Source organism: Prunus persica, chromosome G6 (genome assembly GCF_000346465.2).
Source record: "Prunus persica cultivar Lovell chromosome G6, Prunus_persica_NCBIv2, whole genome shotgun sequence".
In the NCBI taxonomy this organism is placed as follows: domain Eukaryota; kingdom Viridiplantae; phylum Streptophyta; class Magnoliopsida; order Rosales; family Rosaceae; genus Prunus; species Prunus persica.
In genome coordinates this window covers 5,296,751-5,315,581 of record NC_034014.1, presented here as the reverse complement: position 1 = coordinate 5,315,581, position 18,831 = coordinate 5,296,751, and the positions used below count along the sequence as shown (strand labels likewise).

At 37.2% G+C, this 18,831-nt stretch overlaps 5 protein-coding genes across 7 annotated transcripts; all 5 read left to right on the top strand.

The window, feature by feature from the left end:
- On the top strand, positions 1,239-5,642 carry LOC109949462. The gene is made up of 5 exons (XM_020565073.1): positions 1,239-1,468; positions 1,994-2,239; positions 2,844-2,932; positions 3,097-4,681; positions 4,839-5,642. The coding sequence occupies exons 2-5, from the start codon at positions 2,086-2,088 to the stop codon at positions 5,450-5,452; spliced, it is 2,442 nt and encodes an 813-aa protein (XP_020420662.1). The 5' UTR covers positions 1,239-1,468; positions 1,994-2,085; the 3' UTR covers positions 5,453-5,642.
- Positions 5,939-9,102, top strand: LOC18772073 (probable GTP-binding protein OBGM, mitochondrial). Of its 3 annotated transcripts, XM_020567255.1 has the most exons (7): positions 5,947-6,059; positions 6,549-6,638; positions 6,716-6,888; positions 7,010-7,118; positions 7,296-7,378; positions 7,468-7,530; positions 7,656-9,102. In XM_020567255.1, exons 3-7 carry the CDS (start codon positions 6,754-6,756, stop codon positions 8,721-8,723), a joined length of 1,458 nt encoding a protein of 485 aa, XP_020422844.1. In that variant the 5' UTR covers positions 5,947-6,059; positions 6,549-6,638; positions 6,716-6,753; the 3' UTR covers positions 8,724-9,102. The 3 variants fall into 3 exon arrangements, with proteins under 3 accessions (XP_020422842.1, XP_020422844.1, XP_020422843.1); XM_020567253.1 differs by lacking the exon at positions 6,549-6,638 and having other exon boundaries at positions 5,939-6,059; positions 6,676-6,888; XM_020567254.1 differs by lacking the exons at positions 5,947-6,059; positions 6,549-6,638 and having other exon boundaries at positions 6,645-6,888.
- Positions 12,188-13,167, top strand: LOC18772066 (metallothionein-like protein type 2). Its single transcript, XM_007205013.2, has 3 exons — positions 12,188-12,328; positions 12,421-12,504; positions 12,806-13,167. The coding sequence occupies exons 1-3, from the start codon at positions 12,282-12,284 to the stop codon at positions 12,897-12,899; spliced, it is 225 nt and encodes a 74-aa protein (XP_007205075.1). The 5' UTR covers positions 12,188-12,281; the 3' UTR covers positions 12,900-13,167.
- LOC18773737 (metallothionein-like protein type 2) lies at positions 14,610-15,373 on the top strand. The gene is made up of 3 exons (XM_007205004.2): positions 14,610-14,763; positions 14,882-14,959; positions 15,036-15,373. The coding sequence occupies exons 1-3, from the start codon at positions 14,702-14,704 to the stop codon at positions 15,127-15,129; spliced, it is 234 nt and encodes a 77-aa protein (XP_007205066.1). The 5' UTR covers positions 14,610-14,701; the 3' UTR covers positions 15,130-15,373.
- LOC18773025 (pentatricopeptide repeat-containing protein At1g07590, mitochondrial) lies at positions 15,501-18,316 on the top strand. Its single transcript, XM_007206760.2, has 2 exons — positions 15,501-16,402; positions 16,902-18,316. Exons 1-2 carry the CDS (start codon positions 16,067-16,069, stop codon positions 18,150-18,152), a joined length of 1,587 nt encoding a protein of 528 aa, XP_007206822.1. The 5' UTR covers positions 15,501-16,066; the 3' UTR covers positions 18,153-18,316.

The following is an 18,831-nucleotide window of genomic DNA, read 5'->3' as shown; positions in this document are numbered from 1 at the left end:
CTAACATTTTGTACAGAATATTGAAATATTCAAGCACAATTTCGAGTATGTGGACCTGCACAATGGGTTTGAACAAGTCAAAATATTGCAAGTGGCATACATTTGCAAAGAACTTTAATTATTCATATTGAGGACAAGTAAAAAACTTTACTCATCAAGGCTTTCAAGTTTCAACCCTAATCTATTTCTCCCCCCTTTCTTCTTTTTTAGGACAGTATTGAAGATGTTTTATATATAAAATAGATTTGTTTACCCTTTGATATGATTCTCAATAACTTTATGTCTTTGCTTTGCAAACACTAGCAATGCATAGCCATTATGAAAGTAGAACTACCTTGCAGAAAGTGTAGATCATTCTACACCACTTAAACTATAAGTCGGATATTTCCTTAAGCTGTAGCAAATCCTTTTGAAATAAAACTCCACACTTGATGGGTCCATTGGTCTTATCTTTACCCCTATGCTATACTTAGGTATTAAGGGCATGTTCAAAACTGCTTTTGAAATGACTAAAAACGATTTCAAATAACCAAAAACACTTATGATAACGTTTGACAGATAAATTCGAAACCTATTAGGTGCTTCATGAAGCCCTTCTAAGTGCCTTTTCATGCCACGTTTGGATTTTTAATAAAGAATTTGTTGGGCTTTAAATAAAAGAGTTTATGCTAGAAGCGCTTAAGGGTAAAAATATTTCCAATAGAAACATTCCCAAATGGACCCTAAGTTGGGAACAATAGTACATACACGAGAGGCCAACACGAGGCGGGGCCCCCAACATTAAGATCAAATTATTTTTGGTCACCCAACATCAAGATCAGCATGATTGATGCATGTGATGCTTCTGGTAATGAGATCAAAAGTACTAATAAGTAAGACCAAAGAATCCAAATACATGAACAATGCTGTAATAGTGTTAGGAAAGAGTTTTCAGCTTGTTGTGATAGTATATTGGAGACAACAAGGGCACTTGGAACAATGCAAATAAGTGATTGAATATCAGTTGACTATGTTGTTATCCTTTTATTGAATTGAACAACATTTCAACTAACATTGTACCAAAAACATTTCAACTAACATCAACCATAAAACTAAATCAAATAATCTAATCTAACCACCAAAACTATCTAATCAACTTTAGCTAAACCCTTTAAGTCCTCATACTTTAAGTTTGATCTAATCTACATAGCTAGCTTGGACCAAGGCTTGAAAGAGAGAGCTTGGACCATTTCATTGTAAAATTCTTGGCGGGTAAGAGGTCCCTGTTTCTCTTTCCCGGGTCCTCTCTCTCTAACTGGAAGACCAACTACTTCTTCTTCTTTACTTTTCGTTTCTCATATCGTATACGCCACTTACCAATATATCATCCTAATTTCCGAAGTTTCTGAGCTCTCAGCTGTCCCATACCTTATTCAAAGCCTGCCATAGTTTTGCAAACTGTTGTTGCATGCTTCCCAAGCTTCTCAAGGTTCAGAGCTCCGTTTGTTTTTCTGTTACTTTTTAGTTGCTTAATTCATGTATTAATTGCTAGCGTTGTTTGTGCAGCCATTAAATATTCCCTTTGGTTTTGTGACTTAAATATTCTCTTTGTTTTTGTCTCTGCTTGATTCTTAAGTTTATAACGGAAGTTCTTTCATCCCTGTTTCTCTTTTTTTATGTTTTGGGTTCGAGCTTTTGGACCTCAAACGTGTATAGATGTTATGAACTTTGGTAAAGTTGCAAGCCTTTCGAGTTGGTTTTATGAAAATGGAATTGGGTATTTGCTCCCGCCTTTGAATTTTGAATTAGAGGCTCTGAAAAATATCATAATCACTGTTTAAAAGCCTGTGTTCCATCTTGTTTAGAATCTGTTTGATATGTTTTTCTGATAGGCTTTTGGGGAAATATATTCTGAATTTATATGCTAGGAGGTTGAAGTACTTGTTAAAATACTCAACTTTGGAGGTTGAAGTACTTGGAGGTTCTAACTTCTGTCTTCTATGTTTTTTTCCAGGATTTTCAAGAGACTGGACTTAGAAGTTGAGAGATTAAGACTCAAGTGGCTCTCAAATTTCTTTGGACTGTAGACTTTCTCCTGTGCCAAAAATGGGAAAGCAATTGCAGCGCCAGGACTCTGGTGTTGAGAGCAACCGTCCAGGCTGCATGTGGAGCCTAATGCATATGCTTGATTACCATCATTGGAACAATGTCAAAAATATGCTTCCACACAGAAAGCGCGCCGGAGGGAGAAGAGTCAGATGTAAGCCAAATCAATTCACCACAGCACATCCTTTCCTCTGTTCATGTGTGATCCTGTTTTTGATAACTTGATACAGAAAACTCATAGGGAAAAATCTTCTGTAATGATATCTCTCATGCAAAGCTTCTAAGTTTACGAAAGTGTGAAGCGCTTGATTTGTGGTCCTGTGCATGTTTGATTTGGGATGAAGCCATGCGAATTCTGCAATGCTATTGCTAGATTTTTGTTCTCTTATGCAGATTATTTTGCTTCTAAAGCGGCTTATCAGATGCCCCATCTAGGAAGTAACTATTTTTGGCCTATAGGCCAAAACAGAAGGAACTATTGAAACCAATATATATTTTTCCAACAGAAGAACTGCTTCTACCTATATGTCTATTTAGATAGGAATTATTTACCATTTTATAATTCAACTTTTTCGTAAGGAACGAAGAAGAGGCATTGTTACAACCATCAGTTTGAATTAAGAGTAGCAAATGGTATACAGTAGGTGCAAAGACTTATCACTTAGCAAATCATTCTCTTAATGCACAGATAGTTGTTTACATTCAGAAATCAGTATTTGATTTATATGAGCTTAGCACAATACATCTCTTGCTTGCAGGCAACTATGGAAGTAGGAAAGCAACTTTGAACAGTCGTGACGTTGGTCAAAGGGAAGAATTTGCAGCTGCTGATGCTGAACCTTTGCTGGTAAGTTCATGTCATTCTTTTGATTAAATACAGAATTCAAAAATGCAAGTTGTGATTTGACATCATGTATTTGTGGTTATCAATAACCTCAAGACAGAACACGGAAGTGCTTCTCCGACTTGTTATGAAACATAAGCTGACAGTACCTTAATGTTTTATATTAGGTTCAACATCCCAGTACAGAAACTAGCTCAGCAAAGAAAAGGTCTGGTAAATCTCGCACAAAAGCATCAAGTGCTAAAGAGAAACCTCGTGAAGAAAGCACCAAAAGCTGGATTTTAAGCTTCCATGTGCAATCATGGTTGTGGCGTACGAGCGAAGTGCATGATGTACAGCCTTCAGAAAATTGTTTGGATAAAACAGGAAAGAGAGGCAGCACTAGTCCCAGCAAGAAACAGGCACTTTCTACAGAAGAAAGTGAAAAAGTCATGGAATTGGCACCGAACAAGAAGCCAACAAAGACTAACCAGGCACACAAAGACATTTCCAGTGACCAGTTTAATGACCATGCTGATATTCTGGAGATATTTAAGGCAAACAAGGAATTTTTCTTTAAAATCCTACAAGATCCAGATGTTAATACAAACCAGTTTCCTGGCCTGCAAAATTCCAAGAACAAAGTCAGACTAACAAAATCAAGGTCATTTCCTGTAGCTGATTCATCTCAAGCTAGAAATATTAGGCCTAAGAGCACACTCAAACACAAGCAGAATGAAGTTTGGTCCTTCCCCAAAGGAGAAATACTGCTTTCTGGTACTCAGACACCAAAGTTAGTGACATCCGAATCTCAAGAGGATTATTCTATGAAGTCCATGCCTTACGTGGCTGGTGATATCAGTGTAGGCAGCAGTGTCATGAAACAAGAAACAAGCTTTTCTTCTCCGGGTTTGCCTGAGGGATTTAGTCACCGAGGGTGGAATCAGTTGGTCATAAATCGTTTCAAAGATATAACGCAGAAGCTAATGCATGCAATTCAGGAGGGCAAGAAGGAAAATGCTGACCCTTCCATCAAGGCACTCTTCCGGAAAGACCCTTCTGGATGTGATGAGAAAGAATTGTCTGAAACTCCGGATATAGCCATGGGACAACAGAGAAACAAGGTGGATGGTTTTGATGATAATCTTGGGAAGCCAAGAATTGGCCGTGTAAGAAGAACCTCCTCTTTAGATGAGTCACTAAATAGATATACTCAGTTGTTTGAGTCTAGTTACAGCAGTGATCAAAGCAAGTGGGATCGCTCTAGGAGCTTAAAGTTGAAAAGTGAAGAAAAAGTTCCTTCAACTGGGAATGCTCAGAAATTCACTAGAAGGAATCTCTCATTGCCTGATCTTGACTATTTTTGTTCCACCTTAAATGGGGCACCGAAAGATGCTTTTCGTTTAGGGATGCCAGTTAAAAATGCTGTGGACCACAATACGAATAAGGAAAATGATGGTCATGTTGATCCCAAGTCAGTGAGCTTTCCTGTAGATACAGATAAGTCTGAACAACTAGATGCTATTACAGAGACAGAGTTTCAGAATAACATGGTAGAAAGAAGTGAAAACAGTGGTAATATTGTTGACACAAAGGACCTTGATGAGCATTTAGTTGAGACAGCAATAGGAGAAATCATAACTCACCAGAAACAAGAGATTGGTTTAAGAATGAATCCAGAAAGTGAGCTAGCAGAACCAATTGAAAGTTCTATTCTTGAACCTAATCTTTCAGACTATATAACTAGCCATGCAGAGTTTTCAACCTCAGAAGGTAAGCAACGTTCTGCACAGTTTTCAAACTCAGGTTCAAAGTATTCTATGTTTAAAGATGTTAAACAACTAAGTATCTCTCTCAATGACCGAGTGCTAATGCATTGTTTTCGTGCTATGTATGATTTGATCTAATTGTTTTGGCAAAATTGTATCAGGTTCAGAGATAAATCCTAGGAGCTCCCATGTGAATGAGTCAGATTCTTTACCAGCATCCTGCAACACTGTAAACACTGAAATTGAACACAAGAGTGTGGACAATCACTCCGCGCGATTTGTATTCAACAAAGTGGATGATCCCGATTCTGAATTCAATTATGTGAAATATGTTCTTGAGCTGTCAGGCTTCATTGGTCATGAGGACCTTGGGACATGGCACTCACAGGACCAGCCTTTAGATCCTGCATTATTCAAGGAACTGGAGGCTTGCTTTCAGCATGAACTTGATCACCAGCTTCTGTTTGATTTAGTTAATGAGACACTGCTTGAGGTTTATGAAAGATCATACACCTACTTCCCAAGAGCCTTGTCCTTGAGTGGATGCATCCGTCCAATGCCCAAAGGGCACCATCTTCTTGATGATGTATGGACTAGAGTTAGCTCATACCTGAGCTTGAGGCCGGAGATGGACCAGTCGTTGGATGATGTCGTGGCTAGAGATTTGGCAAAGGGTGATCGTTGGATGAACCAGCAATGGGACACTGAGTGTGTGGCACTTGAACTTGAGGATTTGATATTTGATGAACTATTAGATGAAGCAATTTGTATTTGATATTGTTTAGGCCATATCACAAGCTTAAGCCTTGTACATAGAAAATTTTGTATGTAGTTTATTAATATCTCATATATAGGTACCTTAGATTTTGTTTGATGTCATTGTACTTGAATGTCATCTGTGCATTCAAATTAAGTGAATGCAAAAGGTTTTTAGTGTAAAAATTTGTCACTCTCCGAAACTTTGGGACGTGACATCGCTTGTTCTAAATTTTTATGGTATATGCAAAAGTTTTTCTAATATATTTTAAAATCATATATATGTGTGTATATATATTATTACTATTTCTTAACAAATTTAAATATTTATCCTAGCAGATGAGCTAACTAATCTTGGTAATCAGCTAGATAACCTTTGTATATGGATTTGTAATTTTCCAAATAGTGTGGCTCTAAAGCTTTTATATGATCTTGGAGCCCATCAATCATTCCCAGCCCATCAGCCCACCAGCCCACCTACTGTTGGTCTTGTGCAGCCTGCGAGCGCTTACTTTCCCTGGTTCTCGTTGCAAGCTCTCACTTCGCTCTCTCTCTCTCTCCCGCAAGTCGCAAGTTGCAAGCTTCAACAACCTTCATCCTCTAATCCAACAGCGACGCCTAACAAGGTGGGCATTCTCTCAGATTCTCCTTGATTATTGCCATATTCAATGAGGACATTTTGTGGGTTCTGTTTTTCCCCAACGCTGACTAGCTTCGGTTTCTTTTGGTATTTCGAATATTTTTGTTAACCCCTAGTGTTCATGGGGCTTAAGAGTTGTGGGTTCAATCATAAACAGTGTTCTAATTCAGATGCTATCCTTGTTACTTTGATTGCAACATATAGTTTTTTTTTTATCTCTATTCAATACTGATAATTTCTGGGACTTCGTTCTATACGTTTCCTGCCTTTTTGTTTCCTCTGGTAATATACAGTTTCTTGCTGCTGGTAATTTTAAGCAAAAGGGATTTGTAATTCACATAGATCATATAGTGTATAAGGTAATTTACATAAGGGGTGACCTCTGGTTAATTTCTTAGAAACCCATGATAAATTTGAAGGTTGGTGGTGATTGTGGTGAGTTTAGTGGCAGTAATGCATTAATTTTTTTGTATAGATGTGTTGCTGTTCATTTGTCCGTTTGAAAGGCCGTCTCAATTTATGCAATGGACTGAAAAATTTCAGAAAGAAAACATCTTTCTCACTGGTATATCATATTCCGTTTTTGTTTTCTGCGTCTCTAGCATCACATGATAGCAAGGTGATAGCTGGTTTACATTGAAGGCATAAGAAGAGTTTGAGGGGTAAGAAAAAGGAGACAGATGCGGGTGCACCTTACAAAATCGCTTTTGCACATAAAGGCCTTGAGGCAGTCTTCCAAGTCTCCATGGCTTTTTTTGTGTTCTTCTTCCTACTGTGATGCTCCTCACAAGAAGTCAAAGCTTGCCCCTCTACAGGTTGCTACATTCCTGCCTCTCTCTCATCAGGCCTTATTCTTCCCACTTTTCTTCATTCGATTGTCTTTTTCTAAAGCAACGTATCTTCGGATATTTGGGATTTTTCTTTCTTTCTTTGTAGGAAAGGAGAATGATAGACAGGTTCAGGCTTTATGCTAAAGGTGGTGGTGGTGGCAGTGGTTGCACCAGCACTCGTCGTAGTCGGCATGATCACCGTGGAAGACCTGATGGTTGGTTCTCTATAATAGTTCAAAGACTGTAATCATCTTTTGATTGAGCAGCGTGTTATATATTTACTTCAAATCAAGCTACTTCAACAGTTTTATGAGTTTTCTTTTTGGAAATTGTGAACATTTCTTCTCTTGTGGCATTCCTGCAATTTCCATCTAAACCGGGAGCTAATGTAGGTGGGAATGGTGGAAGAGGTGGTGATGTGATTTTGGAATGTTCCCCAAGAGTTTGGGACTTCAGTGGTTTGCAACCTCACCTTGTATGTACCTCTTATCTTTCCTATCTTTCTGAACTGTGTTTAGCTTTATGGTCCACCATTGATATTGAGTATTAGTTATGTCGTTCCAGATTGCACAGAGAGGGGGACATGGATCCTCAAAGAATAAAATTGGCACCCGAGGAGCAGATAAGGTATCTGTGTTTAGCAGTCCTACTTACCTGCATAATTGTGTCATATAGTTTGTCGTATGCCACCTATCCAAATCAGAATGCAGAATTGATAGTAAATTTTTTTTCTCTTTTATTTTTTTGGGTAGGTTGCCCAAGTGCCCATAGGCACTGTGATTCATATTATGAAGGGTGAAATTCCTTCTGTAGTTGTAAGCCATTTTTCTGAAGATTTGGATCCATGGGAGATTCCAGGTATGCCTATTGGTGATGCAACTGGATCTGACCAGCACTCTGCCCTTACTAGCCTAAATACAGAAGAGGATACTGGCAGCTCATCATCTCAATCTCAAAGAACTGTTGAGGAATCAGCTGGCAAAATCACCCAAGTTGGATCAACTGATATTCATCCTCAATCTTCATCTTCTTCATCTGAGAGTTGCACAGAAGATGAGACAGAGAAAAAAGAACAACTTCAGTTGAATGTTGCTGAATTGACTGTACAAGGTCAACAAATAACTATTGCTCGTGGAGGGGAAGGTGGTTTGGGTAATGTGTCCTCTGTGAAAGTATTTGATGATGAGGAGTCGTCCATTCGTGTTGGTTTGCCTGGTTCTGAAGCTGTTCTTATATTAGAGCTAAAGAGCATTGCTGATGTGAGCCTAGTGGGAATGCCAAATGCCGGTAAAAGCACTCTATTAGGGGCTATATCGAGGGCTAAGCCTGCAGTGGGCCATTATGCCTTCACAACTCTTAGACCCAACTTGGGGAATCTGAACTTTGAGGACTTTTCACTCACAGTTGCTGATGTTCCAGGACTCATCAAGGGTGCACATGAGAATCGTGGACTTGGACATGCATTCCTGCGGCACATAGAACGAACAAAAGTTATAGCTTATGTGGTAGACTTGGCTTCTGCATTGGATGGTAGAAAGGGAACCCCGCCTTGGGAACAGCTTAGGGATTTAGTTTTAGAGCTTGAGTACCATCTAGAGGGTTTATCAAATCGGCCATCCTTGATAGTAGCAAATAAAATAGATGAAGACGGTGCTGAAGAAGTGTATGAAGAATTGAAAAGAAGGGTGCAAGATGTTTCTATATTCCCTGTATGTGCTGTTTTGGAGGAAGGAGTGCCAGAGCTAAAAACTGGTCTTAGGATGCTTGTGAATGGTGAAATTTCAGACAGACTCCATTTAGATAAAATTATGGTTGACTAAAGTTTAGTGATATCTCTGCAGAAAAGAATATCGTTTTGCCAGCATAGCACAGTGATAATTTGTTTGAGTTGTAGAGTTTCAGTTCAGATTGTAGGTATTTCAAAGCCAACGTGAGTTATAGATTTACGTTGTTTTGCAGTATCCATACTAAGTTTTGCACATGAACATCACACGCTCAGTTTAGAATTATACTTCTGTAAGGCAATCATTTCTTTTCAGTTTCAGTATACCCATGTATTGTAACCCAAAAATGAAATTTCAAAATATGAACAAACGATTTTTCTTTTTAGTGGTCAGACAGACTCATCATGTTAGCAAATATGTTTGAATCACCAGATTGAAATGAAGATCAAGCTCACTAATGTGATTTGATTTGCAAGATCCTTGGTTATGTGTCTGATCGATTCAGATCCTTTGTTATGTTTTCTGATGTTATTATTTAATTATTTTCTCAATATGACCTTCTAATTCTAAGTTTTGACACTAAGCACACACAGTATTGAAATACAGTATATAGACATTGGATCATTGATGTAATCTATTTTATACATGTCAATGTCAGGTATAATAATGCGAAGAAGATGATAAACCACATAAAACAATTACGTTTGGATTTCAGAAGATAATAACTTTGCCAACAAGTTTAATATTTTAATACCCCACAAGATATCAGCAAGTTAGAATAACTTTGGAGGAATTTATTTCTTGTTTTTGTTTTTAAATTTATTTTTTTATATAAAAAGAATGGAATGGAAATGGAGAAGAACCTGGGAGGAAAAGAAAAAGAAAAGTAGGCCACAAGTGGTGAAGAGATTTGAAAAGAATATCATCTCACTTTTGGAGTCACGATTAAAGAATGCTCCACAATCTGGGGATAGAAGGCCTTGAAGGCCCACCATTTGAAATGGTTGATCAATAATGAGAGAGGCTCCTTTCATCTCTTTTCTGTGTCTCTATTCCAAAACACATGTGAAGAGAACTAAACTACAACAACATAAATCGAACACGAAAAGTGAGGATGGACACAGATCTGGCATAGCACAACTTGCAAGTGTAGAGAGAGCACTTATCTTCATATCTGAAGTCAAAGTCTTGTCCTCCACCCTTTCTTTCTCCAAATCTTTAGGCCTCTTTTGTATCAAAAGAAATTAACAAATTTGTGTCAATAATTTGATGAGTCAAGATTAACTTAAAAATATCGGAAAATGCTATGTCAATAGATACACAGACTCTATTATAAAAACTATATATATTTACGGTCAGAAATTATTAGCGATGTGCGCATAGATGAGCTATCATAACATTCCTTAAGCACGTTATCACTTTGATTGGTGATGTTTTTGAAAAACTGTATCGCATACCAAAAGCCCTTTTTAGACTGTCTTTTAGCATCAACCTTCCTAGACGTTAAGCGATCATAGTGGGTTGGGATTCCAAAGGGGCCACCAAAGTTTATGTCTATAAGGAAAAAAAATTATACTAATTGTTCTGGGACCCCAGACGAACATTTCTAATTTTTCTTTCGTCTCTTTGACGTGTACATTTAGTAAGTCTTCTAAGCAAGCAGCAGACTTCATGCCTTCTTAAGATGTCATTTACCAAGACAATTAATTATCGGCCAAAACAAAACTTAGGTCAATTAAAATTTATTTAAATAAAACGGACAATTGTTTAATTTATCCAAAGCAAGTGCAATTATTATTATTTTTATATTATTTTCAATAAGAGTGATATGGCGTGTTTGATAAGCCCAAAGTTGATTGATAACTTGATACCATACCATAATAATCTCAAAAAAATTTACCACAGAAAATGACCATTTTGTCAATTCATGTATGTTTTGGTCGATCTGTCCATCCCAGGACTGATACTTCTGTGGATTTATTAGTCTGAAGCTTTGCCCATATTTTAGTGAATCTTTCTCTTGTTTACTGCTACAAGGCCTAGGTTAGTTGCCTTGAGGCAGAGAGCTTCATGTGTATAATAATAAAAAGACAAGGCATTGAATCTAGCAATAAACCATGACTAGCTTCATCTAATTAAGTTTTTTCAAAACCATAATCATAGCTCTCTGGTTCATAACATTGGTTTCTACATGTATAAGAAAAAGCAGCCACTTGGTGGATGCGCATGTGCCTTTTTGTTTTCATTAAAATTTTATGCTAAGGAACCTTTTTTATGGAAAGAGTAGGTGGAAAAGAAAATGAAAAACCCATTTCACTATAAATAAAAAAAAGGAAGAACACTTCCACAAATCAATAAGTAGTTGAGGGAATTCATTTGGGTGGTGCACATGAATGATAAGAATTAGATCCCAAACTTCCATTTTCAACATTGATACTCTATTTAAGTTTTAGAGTATTAGGTCTAGTCCAGTAGTTGAGGGAATTCATTTGGGTGGTGCACATGAGTGATAAGAAATTAGATCCTAAACTTCTGTTTTCAACATTGATACTCTATTTAAGTTTTAGAGTATTAGGTCTAGTACAGTAGAAAATAGTATTGATTTGCATATCAGAGGTCTCAAGTTTGAACCTATTGAAAACTTAACGGTATAAGTGAATTTTATTAATGACAAAAAAATACACTGGGGACATAATGAGCCTTACCCAACAAAACGCTAGTACATGTAGATAAAAACATACTTATCAAAATACAGAAAATGTCATCAATTGTAAATAAGAAACTAGGCATTTATCACATCTTCAATTAACATGTCAACAACTAATCAATTTATCAATATCCCTAATTAATAATTCATACAAGCAAGAACACCAAAGTCAATTTCAATTCCTATTTTGCCATCATGAGAGAGAGAGAGAGAGAGAGAGAGAGAGAGAGAGAGAGAGAGCATCCAAAAATTCCAGTTTCTGACTTTTACATATACAATACAACTGATTCGCATAAACATCACCTTTGTCAAGAAGGTTTCAGGAAATATGATGTTCTCACGCAAATACATTCTAAAAAGAGTAAAGAACTGCAGGTGGTAAACTGGATTAGATTAGATACTTCAGTTCATAGTGATTGCCAATTTGCGACATAGTCTAAAAGGTGGGCTTGACTTGGACGACTTCCATCGGGTTGATAATTCCAGGACAGAGCGGAGATGATGAGGCCTCTTCATTTTTATTTTAATGATGAGATAGAGAGAGAGAGGAAAAGTCAGTCTAGTGGGGTTAGTTGATAAGATATGCCTAGGCTAGGGTATTAATTTAGTTTTAAAGTTTTTGAAAAAAAAAAGGTTCCATGGGCTAAATAGCCCAAAATCAACACAGAAAAGACAAGGTGGATGGATCTCCATTGGAGTATTTGCGTTGTTGCCTTGTTGGCCGGTGCAAGTAATCTGTTTAAACCTTGATTCATTCTACCTCGATATCTAGACGTCCAGGATTGATCCACGTGTACGGTGGATGTCTACCACTTCAACCTTCAACTGCTCTATAAATGACAGCTTAAGGTCCTCACAAGAAAACTCATCCTAGACTTTTGAGTGAATCCAATTCCCTAGGCAGTATAACAATCATCTCCTTCTCCTTCACCAACTTTTGAACAAAAATGTCTTGCAGCTGTGGCTCAAACTGCTCCTGCGGCAGTGACTGCAAGTAACTGTTCTATTCCCCTAATATTTTTAATTAGGAATTAATTTTTTTTTTTTTTTTGCCTAATATTCTTTTGTCTTATGATATATGCGTAGATGTGGAAAAAAATACCCTGACCTTGAATACTCAGAGACCACTTCTACTCAGACCATCATTGCTGGGGTTGCACCTGTGAAGATGTAAGTAATTCTAGGAATAAACTCTCATCAAATTTTTCATGCACATTAATTAACTCTGTTTTGGCTTGTTTGAGAGTGATTCTCGGGAGAAACACCTCTCATAAGAATTTATCCCGAGAATCACCTCCCATGTACTTCTCCATAAAATTACTTAAAGTGATTATTTGGAGAAGTGATTCTTTATAAAACTGATTATTGACCTATGAAGAATCACTCCCAAATGAGTCCTTAATTTCAAGACATATATGCTAAAAATAGGTTAAAATTAAATAAATTAAATAGATTTGTATTATAATTGCAGGTACTATGAGGGTTCTGAGATGAGCTATGGAGCAGAGAATGACTGCAAGTGTGGCTCAAGCTGCAGCTGCAGCTCATGCAGCTGCAACAAATGATCAAAGCTAGACGAGGTCAAGTAAAAGCTGTGATGGTGGTTTCTATAAATAAGAAAAGACTGTAAAAGTTGAATATGAAAGTTGGGTTTTAGTGCTTACTGTAAAATAATAAGATTGCCATTTGATCTGCAAATCCATGATCTCTCCTAGCTACCTAGCTAGGGTTTGTGATTTGCTTTGTGGCTTGTGGCTACCTTTGTATGTTAGATCTTTCTGAAGTATATGTGTTTGTTGTTCTGGTTTCTTATGGATTTGACTTTGATGCGTCTTTGTTTGGGGTTTTCAAAGACTATATGGAAATGGAAGTATGCATGACACCAGCACAAGTACTGGTCATGATGATCCATATATTTTTTTTTTTCTGGATGTGACTGGAATCGGATTTCAAGTCTTCAACCACCCATACGTACGCAATGGAAAAACCCAAAAGATATTTGTCATATGATCAAGCAAAACCTAGAAAATTTCTCTTAGAAATTTAACCACAGAAAATAACCACTCTGTCATAACATTGGGGTTAGTTGTTGACTTAAGGCATTTAATTTGCACTTACTAGCATCATCTAAATAAGTTTTTCTAAATAAGTCTTACATATATAATAAAAAACAACCACTTGGTACCTTTTTTCTTTTTTCTTTTTTTTTCTACCGAGGAACTTTTTGATGGAAAGATTGGACTGTTATCAATTTTAAGCATAAAGTGGGAATGGAAAAATGAAAAACCCATTTGACTACTAAAAAGGAGCAACTCCTCCACAAATAAGATCACAAATTTGAGTGGTGGACATGAATGACACGAAATAAGATCCCAACATTGGCAGTACTGTATTTAAGTTTTGAAAAGGATATCTCCAGAGTTGAAAGTTTAGTATTTAAGAATTATATTACAAACACAATTAAATAAAGCTATGAAAGAAACATATTATTTAGAAAAAGAACACAAGTGCACATAAGGTTTCGGAGAAAATGATTTTAAAGTCCTAGAAACTTGAATTGTTAACTGTTGGGCAGACTGTCCTTCTTTCGTTGCTTCATTTTATTTTATGTTTTTTTTAGTAAATTTTTTTATATTTATGTTAAGTGCACCCAAGTAAATAAAAAATTCCATTAAAGACCAATCATTTTAACAAAAAAGATGCACTAGTCTCATTGTCTCAATGTCACCGCCGGAGAATAACATAGTCATAATAACTGGAACAACTTGTTTTTATTTAGAGGCACTGAATCATTTTATCTTCGTGCCCTCTTATTTTTCCTTATATTGTAAAGCCCCTAAAATTATGTGAGTTTGACAATTGTCAAATTCTAGCAAAATTGACAAACTTTCCCACCAAAAATAAAAAACAAAGTGAGAGAATTTAACAGTGTCCAAACCACATTAATTTTAAAAGATAACTCCTCAATTTTAAAGAGCCAAATTTTTCTCATCTTACTTCGGCAAAAGCGATCACAGGAAGCGTTACCCCTGATAGACCGTCTCCCCTCCCCCTGTATTCTTTCGTCACGAAATGAAAGTATATAATTTTAGCACAAAAAAGAAGGTGGATGGATATCAATCAATTCAATTGGAGAGGTGGGTTCTTTTCTTTCCCAGTTGGACAGAAAACTTTATTAATTCTACTAGATATATAGCTGTCCAGGATTGCTCCACGTGTACGGTGGATCTCCCCCAGTTCAACCTTCAACTCCCTATAAAGAGCTGCCAAGGCCTCACAAGAAAACTCATCCCAGACTCTGTGTGAATTCAATTACCAAGCATTATAACAACCTTCTCCTTTTCATTCACCAAATCTTTTAACAAAAATGTCTTGCGGCAACGGTAATTGCAGCTGTGGCTCAAACTGCTCCTGCGGCAGTAGCTGCAAGTAACTCTTCTATTCCTCTAACCATACATGTTATCATTCTCTAGAACATTTAGGAATTATTTGATTTGTTTTTTCGTTTTGCCTAATTTTCTTTTCTCATATGTATATATATGTGTAGTTGTGCCTACCCTGACTTGAGTTACTCAGAGACCACTTCTACTGAGACCATCATTGCTGGGGTTGCACCTGTGAAGATGTAAGTTCTAAAAAAAAACTCTCATCAAATTTTCCATGCGCATGAACTCTGTTTTAATTTCATGATATGATTGCAGGTACTATGAGGGTTCTGAGATGAGCTATGGAGCAGAGAATGACTGCAAGTGTGGAGCAAACTGCAGCTGCAGCTCATGTGGCTGCCACAAATGATCAAAGCTGAGACAAGGCCAAGAAAAGCGGCCATGATCTCTATAAATAAGAAAAGGAGTGTTAAAGTTAAATTTCCAAGTTGGGTTTTAGTGCTTACTGTAAAATAAGATTGCCATTTGATCTGCAAATCCATGATCTCCTAGCTAGCTAGCTAGGGTTTATGATTTGCTTTGTAGGTTGTGGCTACATCTGTATGTTACATCTTTCTTAATTATATATGTGTTTCTTGGTCTGCTTTCTTCTGGATTTGATTTTGAGGCATATGTATCTTATGCATGCTTGGGGTTGGAAATGAGAGATCAAATTGTGCTGAAGATGAACTGAGAGCTCTTATTGACTTTTGGTTTGAGCCATTAATTTAGAAGACACAAACTATACAGCTGTCTGCATGACACCAGCATAAGTACTGGTCATGATCCATATCTTTTTTCAAAAAAATTCTTCCGATGTGACTGGAATTGGATTCAAAGTCTTCACATATAATTGATTAGTTAAAGAGCCATTTACTTGTGTATTTGAAGTGAACCACTGGTTAATTACTGGTGTATAAAATATTTGTCCATTATGATAAGTCCATTATAGTATATCCAAGAAACAATTGTGTGAAATGAACAATTATAATGTCACGTGTGATCTTTTTTTTATGTAACCGTCTATGATTGCAAAACAATATTATTCATGTTTCACACAATTTTTTTTTAGTATAGCCAGCACCCAAAACGAAAAATCTAAAATCTTATCAATGTTGTTCCTTATCAGATTTTAGGGTGCATTTAGAAAATTAGAGATTTATAAGCTTGAGTTAGTTAATTTGGGCTTCTAGGTAGGGCCTTGGCTTGAATTTTCAGATTTTGGGCTTAAGTAAATGGGTGAATTTTAGCACTTAGCAGCCACCGGATGCAAATTGCTTTCAGTGTTTGCTGCTTCCGAGTAAAGCATGCAAACGCTGTACCTTGTGATACAGCGCAGGTTCGTTCAGGCAAAACCTCAAACAGTTTATGTCCCATATTTTTCTGCCAATAAAATCTCGTCTAGCTTCAAATTTTTTCTTTGCACCCAAACACCAAATGATTTTACCGGGAAAGTCTCTGAGTCAAAACGAGAAGAACCCAGGTCCTGCTTATCTTATAGGATTGAGAAGCTGCCAAATGGAGAACCAGTTGGGTCTGCTTTCCAGAGCTGGATGGGTGATGGATTTCCCATTCATAGAGGTGACATCTTTCACGCCATTAACCGTCTTAGGAAGCTCAAGTTGAATAAACGCGCTCTTGAGGTATCTCTCTCTCTCTCTCTCTCTCTCTCTCTCTCTCTGCTTTCATTTTGATAATAGGTAGATTTAACTGGTTGTCTTTGTTTAGTTGCCTGCCTTTTGGTTGCTGAGAAAATTGAGGAAAAGAAAAATGTGAACTTTTTTGGGTAAAACTTTGAGCATTGCGTTTTATGTTGTTTCTGGGTTCTCAAATTACAATGAGAATATTATATAAGCTCCTGTAGATAGCCAAAGAAATTAGCCTCGGGTAAAGGGAGGTCTTGCTGTTTTTCTTTTCTGGGATAAATAAGGAGGTGTTGCTTTTTAAGATTCCATTCCATGTGTGATAAACTTTAATTTAGTGGTAATATTGATCCTGCAAAATTACATTCTGATGACTAGCAGCCCAATTCCCACTAGCCATACCTCAAGCAGGACCACCAATCTTACTACCCTTTTGAAATTTGAACCAATTTGGTGGAGGGTTGATGGATTTTAAAGCTAAAGCTATTGCTTTTGATAGGTAATGGAATGGGTGATCAGAGAAAGGCCCTACAGGCCAAAGGAACTAGACTACTCTTATCTGTTGGAATTTACAACCAAGTTTCATGGGATATCTCAAGGTAAAGAACTCTTTACACGCGTTCCTCTTGAGTTTCAAAATGAGCTGCTTTACAACAATCTTGTGATTGCTTGCTTGGATAAGGGTGCAATAAGGCTTCCACTTGAGTGTATGAAGAAAATGAGGGAATTGGGTCATCCCATTTCACACTTGGTATTTAATCGACTCATTATTCTCCATTCCTCTTCAAGGCGTAAAAAGTTGATTGTAAAAATCCTTGCACAAATGAGGGCTGATAAAGTGGTTCTACATGCCTCCACATTCAACATTCTCATGAAAATAGAAGCCAACGAACACAATATTGAAGGATTGATGAAGGTATACTCCGATATGAAGCGAGCAAAAGTTGAGCCGAATGAAATATCTCACTGCATCGTAGCTACTGCACATGCAGTGGCAAGGTTGTATACCGCAGCTGAAGCGTATGTTGAAGCCTTAGAGAAGTCAGTTACAGGTAGTAACTGGTCAACACTTGATGTTCTAATTATGTTGTATGGTTATTTAGGGAAGGAGAAGGAGTTAGAGAGAACTTGGGGTTTAGTGAAGGAACTCCCCCATGTTCGGTCTAAAAGTTATGTGATGGCAATTGAAGCATTTGGTAGAATCAGCCAACTGAGCCGAGCTGAAGAACTTTGGTTAGAGATGAAGGCAGAAAAAGGGTTGAAAACTACTGAGCAGTTCAATTCTATGATATCTGTGTATTGCAAGCATGGGCTTATCGATAAAGCGTCTAAGCTTTTCAGGGAAATAAAGGCGGATGGGTGCAAACCAAATGCCATAACCTTTCGCCATCTTGCTTTGGGTTGCTTAAAAGCAGGATTGGTAGAGGAAGCCATTAAGACTCTAGAGATGGGGATGAGTTCGACAATGAGCAATGGTGTCAGGAATTCTACCCCATGGTTGGAGACCACTCATTCAATAATTGAGGCTTTCGCTGAGAATGGTGATGTAGGGAACGTTGAGAAGTTGTTTGAAGAACTTACTAAAGCCAAGTATGCAAGACATACTTTTGTATACAACACTTTAATTAAGGCTTATGTGAAGGCCAAAATTTATGATTCGAATCTTTTGAAGAGGATGATTCTAGGAGGCGCAAGGCCAGATGCCGAAACCTATAGTCTGATGAAACTTGAGGAGCAGTTTCGAACCTGATTCTGAGTTGTAATATAGTTGTAACTTGTAAGGTGGTCTGATACATTTAATAAATTAATATTGAACCGTTGATTCCTCTTACACAAAATGTTTATCAATGTTGTAAATGGAAGATAATGCATAAGTTGCTCGTTGAATGTAATGTAATATAGTTGCTTTTCTTATGCGTAATGGACCCATTTGTGACTAGCCTTTACAACTCAATTCATTGTAAGTGCTGCCAATGCTCAGTCCTTCCTTCAGTGAATTCAACAAAGGTGCAACCAGTATACTAGCATGTGTCTATCTTTATCATCACGTGAGCATGTGTCTATTTCTCACACAACATTTAGTCACATGCTGAGAACAATATTTAGTCACGTAATGAGAGAGAGAGAGAGAGAGAGAGAGATGATACCACTGATAGGGATCGGGAGACAGATTGCAGTTTACTCTGAGAATTGCTTTTAGGCACTCATCTACTCTCACGATCCTTATGGTTGACATATCAACTGGAAAATAAAATGATTACCCCAAAATTCAATGTTTTTTCATCAGCTATGCATTTTCGAGGAGGTTTGATCTCTCAGTTTTCATCATTATATAAATGTTGACTGCTGAACGAATCTTTTGGCCATTTTTGTACAACATCAAATTGTAAATCGAAGTTCACACCGCCAAATAATCAATTAATATGCAA